Below are 6,264 nucleotides of genomic sequence, written 5' to 3'. Positions count from 1 at the left end.
CGGAGCCGGTAGCGCGGGCCTGCCGTGGCGCCTAGGCGGGGGCCGGGGAGGGGGAGCGTCGTTCCTGTGGCGTTATTTGTAAACCCTCTGTAAACCTGCTGCGGGCAGGGCACGGAAACTTGGCTAGACATCTCCCTGGCAACTCTTCCCGTCGTTTGTTTGGGGTTTTTATTCAATACTAGGATAGTTCTCTAAGTAAAGAGCGAGGAAGGCTCCAGGGAGACCTCAGAGCCCCTTCCAGTGCCTAAAGGGGCTCCAGGAGAGCTGGGGGGGACTCTGGGTCGGGGAGGGGAGTGATGGGGTGAGGGGGAACGGTTTGACACTGACAGAGGGGAGATTGAGATGAGATCTGAGGAAGAACTTTCCTGTGCCGGCAGTGATCCCCTGGGGCAGGTTGCCCCGAGAAGCTGTGGCTGCCCCATCCCTGGAGGTGTTCAAGGCCAGGTTGGACGGGGCTTGGGGCAACCTGGGCTGGGGGGAGGTGGCCCTGCCCAGGGCAGTGGGTGGAACTGGATGGGCTTTAAGGTCCCTTCCAACCCAAATCATTCTGTAATTCTGTGATTCTATTGTATGAATGAAGAAGTCCTCACTAATTTACTCTTCTTTCATACCACAGTCCTGAAGGAAATACGAGAAGATTGAAAAGTGCATGTGTGGATTATTTTCAGAAAACTGGGGAGACGACACTAAAAACAGGTTTTGATTTCACAGCTCCTTGTCGGAGTACCCGTTCGACAGTGAAAAGAGACAGCACAAAAGCTGCAAGATCTGTCTCAGAGAACGAGGATTGTCACAGTCAAGTGCAAGACCTCAGCATGCAAAATTGTGAAGAGGATAGAATTCAAAACATTCAGGCTGGAAATGGACAGTTGGAAGACATTACGTCCACTCTAGAAAGCGAAGATTTGATCATGAAAGGCATAAACCCAGAGGACTGTTTAAAAACCAAGAAAAAAGGGGCAGGTGGAAAAGGTGCTCAGAAAAAGAAAACGGGAAAGAGCTCAGAAAAGAGGAATCAAGATAATACCCAAAACAAGAGACAGAGAAGAGTGTGTAACAAACAGGAAACTGAGTGCATTCAAAACAAGAAATTGTGCAGAAAGACAGATGCACGTGTCGCTGATTGTCAGGGCATAGGTGATCAGAATGCAGACCCTATGGACGCAAGAAGAACTCTCTTAAGAATGTCCAGGTCACGGTCAGACAAACAGCTAAGGTCAGTGGCAGCTCGCTCACAAAGGGAGTTGGAGAGCCTAGCAGAGGAGGAGAGTGTGGAGACAGGTTCTGACGGCACGTCTTCTGCAAAATCTGAGGAGAAAAGCAATGGATTGAAAGTAGTGAAAGGGACAGATCAAGGGAATCCAGGTAACCAGGATTTTAAATCTGGCACTGAAATGGATGCTAACGTCTTTCAGCCGTGTGACAAGAAAAGCTTCACAGCAGTTAAAATGCCACCAGGTATTTGTGTGGTTTTGAGCAGAATATTATCCTGACGTTCTGCTGGGGGCTCTCCTGACTACATGAGCAAAGTGTTCCCTTTCAGGGCAAGCTGCTTTGATGTCTGAAACTATCTCGTTTATTTATCCAACAGCATTTAACTTTGTGCAGATTTATTCACAGCTGGAACTTACTCTACTGATCTTTTTAGCTGTATAGTATAATATAATAATGTTCGTTACCTTTGCTGCACTAACTCTTTTTATGTTTTCGCACAGCTGGTCAATTTGATTCGTACAAAAAGACTAGTTTTAGCTTGTTTCATGTGCTAGAATCTGTTTCCTCAGACTGTGACAAAGTAGCAGTTTATCTTCCACAGGTTTTTCATAGAGTTGAAATATAGCGGAGTACTGGAGGGAATCTAAAGCACATATATGTTCTGTACACCTACAAGAAATCCTTGCATTTCCATCACAACGTAAAGGGAAATGGTGTATGAAATGTGACAGCGCAATACTTGGGTGTTTTTTTTCTTTTTAATGCTAAAGTATTATTTCTTTACAGAAGAGTCTATCCCACGAACGCAAGTGGATAGGAGGAAAACGAGTCCATATTTTTCAAGTAAATACAGTAAAGAAGGTATAATATTCTTTAGGGAAATAAAACTTTTTTTATTAGGGGAGGAATAGGATGGCTTAAGATGAAGTGATGTTATGCAAGATCTCCAGTTTTAGGCTGGCCGTGCTCAGGTGGCATGAGAGAGCTCGGCTTACTGCACTAGCGCTGATCTCGTCCCATTTTAAACCTTGGTCGTTTGTATCTTGCAAGCAACCATTAAGGCTGGTATCCGATGCCTTGGCAGCTGTGAGGTGATGGGGTGACTGGGCTTTGGGCAAGCTCTTCTCAGACCGCTGAGGTGTCTCCCCTGTCAGGGGGAAACCCTGTACCCTGTGGCTGCTGCTCTGCCCTTACCCAGGAGCGTGGCGGTAGCTGGGGAGGGTCTGTCTCCTCAGAAAATACACGTAATAGGAGGGGGGGACACAGGCAGCCTTGACTCTTGCAGTCTGTGCCAGGGGATGCACAGTCCCCTGCAGTTCTGTAAAACTTCTGCGTGAATTGCCATTGCTCCATATGGTGCCCCCACAAAGATGAATCTGCTGTGAAAGGTCTTCATTTTTTAAAAATTGTTTTCCTTTAAATAGGTAACTCCGTCCTTTACTGCCCAATAAATTTTTCTGTATTGCCTCTGTTACAGCTCCCAGCCCACCTAGAAGGAAGGCCTTCAGAAAATGGACTCCGCCACGTTCTCCTTTTAATCTGGTCCAAGAAACGCTTTTCCATGATCCATGGAAACTTCTCATTGCAACGATATTTCTCAATAAAACTTCAGGTAACTAGAGAAATACAACTTCATATTGGGTAAATGTTGGGGTGGTGTTAGAGAGCCAGAACAGCTGCCATTTGTAATGGCATTAATGAAGGAATAAATGTGTATTAACTTGTGTCAGTGTAAAAAAAGGAATCTTTAATTTGTAACTCTTGCCTCTGAAAAAGCTCACTTCAAAAAGTGTGCCCTGATAGTGAGAAAAGAGAATTGCCTGCACAGTCTTCTGTTCATGATGATTTCTTTCACTAGGTAAAATGGCAATTCCTGTGCTCTGGGAGTTCTTTAAGAAGTATCCTTCTCCTGAAATAACCAGGACGGCAGACTGGAAAGAAATGTCAGAACTGCTCAAACCTCTCGGCCTTTACGAACTCAGAGCGAAAACGATCATCAAGTTCTCAGGTGGGTTTTCCTGAGTATGTCTGTGGAAGGCTCTAAATTCTACTGGCATGGCAAACAACGTTCTTTTCAAACAGTGCTCTGTGACTTTTCCTTTGGTTCGCCAAATATTGGTGGTGGTTTGTTTTATGCAGCTTTGGGATACGTTGGTCTTACATATGCAAAGCTGCTGATCCTGTTGTCTTAACTGAGCATGAAGTAACATACATAATGAGTTCTGCAGGAGACCTGTGTCTGGGAGACTTCTTGTGAGTGGAAAAAGGTATGAACACCTGCAAGCCCGATGTGTTTTGCAGCACTATGCTAAGGTGGCTCTGCTGTGTTTTGCATCAGGTGACCTCCAGAAGGCCCTTCCAGCCAGAATTTTTCTATGATTCTGGTATTTTCTATACTAAGAATAAAAGTATTCCTCTGTGGGTTCTGAGGAGAGAGATTTAATTAAAACTCACCCACAGTGATTTGATTAAAAGGTGTTTAAGATGTATCCTATAGGGATTCATCGCCTCCTTTCACCAGGAAATAGCTAAAACTCATGTTTTACGTTTAAAATGTTCCAAAGTGGAGCTGTGTTACAACAGCAGAGAATCGGGAGTTCACCCAGAGTTGTTTTCTGCGACCTGCCTGCCTGCAGGCAGTGAAGTCCGTGACTGTACGTTGCAGATGAGTACCTGAACAAGCGGTGGAAGTACCCTATTGAGCTGCACGGGATTGGGAAGTATGGGAACGACTCCTACAGGATCTTCTGTGTCAACGAATGGAAGGAGGTGGGTGGTTTGGCCGTGCTGCCAGGGCTTGGTCCGCAGCGTGCTGCCATCCTTCGGCTTCACTGGGCTTGTGCCTGTGGACTCCCTTGGGTTTAAAAAAGAAAAGATAGCAATTTTAATATCTTCAGTAGGTTGAATTCCCAGAACGTACCTTTGACAAGTCTGAACCTGTAAATGAAGACTTGTGTCGCCTTGATTTTTTTTATGCCGTTTTCCACTTTCTCTGTGTTCTTTTTCTTCTTTCCTTGATGTGGGGGTGAGAGTCTCTTCCCTGCTCTGTTAAGAACCGGTTCCCTGTTTGCTGCCAGCCAGGTCCTGGCATCTCTCTGGGATTGGTGTTGGGGGGGCCTTTGCCCTGCCAGGGTCCTCTCGGTGGCTGTGAGGGGCAGTCGGGGGCCGTCTTGCTCTCGGGTGTAGGACCCCCCTCCTGATTCACGGGGAGGTGGGGGGTTTCCGGGCTGACCCCGGACCATAGTCCGTGGCTTGCGGAGGGAGCCTGCCGCAGCATGGCACTTCACTGCTCCCCACGGGGGAGGGAGGGACCCTGAGCTGGGAGGGGAGATACCTCAGAGTGGTGAGGTGTTGTAAAAGGGAAGTATTTGAGTAAATGTTAAACACTTTGACGATGTTTTAGGTGCAGCCACAGGACCACAAGTTAAATGTGTACCACACGTGGCTCTGGGAGAACCGGGAGAGGCTGAGCATAGACTGAGAAAAGCCGGTAATGCTGATCCTCACCGTCTGGCTCGCAGTGCAGTGGGTGTCCTTGCAGTCTTGCTCTGATCATCAGGTTCTTAATTTAAATATTTGTGTGATGGACCACACCGGTCATCATTGTAATTAAATGTTTAAAATCTCTGTATTTTTGTAATAAATGTATCCCCATTTTCTTAACGTCTGTTCATTGAGGGCTCCGCAGGCGAGTCCCAGAGCTCCTCGGTGGTGGCTGGGGTAAGCGAGTGCCGCTTCCACCCGCAGCCACTGTCATGTGTCCGCTGGTGGGGGTTTGCCGAGCACCGCTGTCCTGCTGCCTGCTTCCCCGCTCCGCTTTCTGCGGAGCCGCCTGAATGTTAGAGGTGGACAAGAATTGGGTCTCAGAGGTGAGCAGCGTGATCCCACCTTCCTTCTACTGGACAAATGCTGCCAAAGCGGCAAAGAACTTTCCAAAAATTCAAGAAACTGTTTGCATTGGTGGAGAAAATTTTAGAGAGGAAAAATACAGCAAAGTAGAGCACAACGTTCCTTGTCTCACTTAAAAAGCATTTAGATACTGCAGTGATGGGCAATGTATCAACACTTAAAATAGCTTCACAAGCTGGCATTTCCCATGTAAATAATGTAAAATAATGACAGTGCTGTGGTTTAACCCCAGTTGGCAGTACCACACAGTCGCTCGCTCCCCCAGTTGGGATCGGGGAGGGCATCAGAAGAGTGAAAGTGAGAAAACTCGTGGGTTGAGATAAAGACAGTTTAAGAGGTAGAGCAAAATCCGCACATGCAGTGAAGCAAAAGAATTCATTCCCTGCTTCCCAGGGGCAGGCGGGTGTTCAGCCGTCTGTCATGTGTAACGGTGATGGGAATGTTGTCTTACAGCTAAAATTTTAGCCCGTTTTGTTAGCATTAACGTTCGCTAGGCTTGGTAAGCATCAGCATGAGCTGAACTTTTGATACAGCGTCCTGCACGCGTGCGTTTCGCTGTGTACTTGGCCAGATGGTCGGCCTTGGGGCTGTTTCTTTACAAGTATCAGGACGATGAGTTGAGGAACTTCTAAGATGTTCTCAGGGACGATGAGGATTCTATCCTTGAATCCACAGTGAAAGAACTCCTAATCAAGGACAGCCGGTATTGTTATTCTTGAAGTGAAACATCCTGGAGCATACGGACCCTGAAAATGCTGCTACTCTGCGTGTTTTGAAACTTGGCGGAAGAGTGGAGATTCTGAGTGTCCTGACCTGAACGACCTTCATTTTAATACTCAAAATCCTGCCCGTAGCTCGAGAAGGCCCTGTCCCAGGCGCAGGCCTTTCCCCCGAGCACGCGCAGCGGCCGTAACTCCGTTGTGCGCTCGTGTGGAAATGACCGACCCGGGACAGGAGGGGCCGATGTGACGATGACGCTGTAAAATGTGAATATAAACCGCGCGAAGAGTCCCGTTTGGTGTCATTAGTGGAAACGCTCCACCGCGCACCCCGGCGCCAGAATAAAGCACTCTTTACCCGGAAGAAGCGAACCGGTGAGCTGGCGAAGGCGGAGGTTGTGACGTCACCGGAGCGGCGGCC

At 47.6% G+C, this 6,264-nt stretch overlaps 1 protein-coding gene across 1 annotated transcript; it reads left to right on the top strand.

The window, feature by feature from the left end:
- Positions 1-1,184: 1,184 nt before the first annotated feature.
- MBD4 (methyl-CpG binding domain protein 4) lies at positions 1,185-4,705 on the top strand. Its single transcript, XM_009882891.1, is given in 6 exon segments — positions 1,185-1,464; positions 2,002-2,076; positions 2,693-2,827; positions 3,074-3,223; positions 3,881-3,984; positions 4,619-4,705. Coding segments are annotated over 6 exon segments (822 nt in total). The 3' UTR covers positions 4,697-4,705.
- Positions 4,706-6,264: the final 1,559 nt, after the last annotated feature.

Source organism: Charadrius vociferus, unplaced genomic scaffold (assembly GCF_000708025.1).
Source record: "Charadrius vociferus isolate BGI_N301 unplaced genomic scaffold, ASM70802v2 scaffold433, whole genome shotgun sequence".
NCBI classification, from domain to species: Eukaryota; Metazoa; Chordata; class Aves; order Charadriiformes; family Charadriidae; genus Charadrius; species Charadrius vociferus.
Note: the sequence above shows the minus strand (reverse complement) of the source record. Positions and strands in the feature narration are given on the sequence as shown.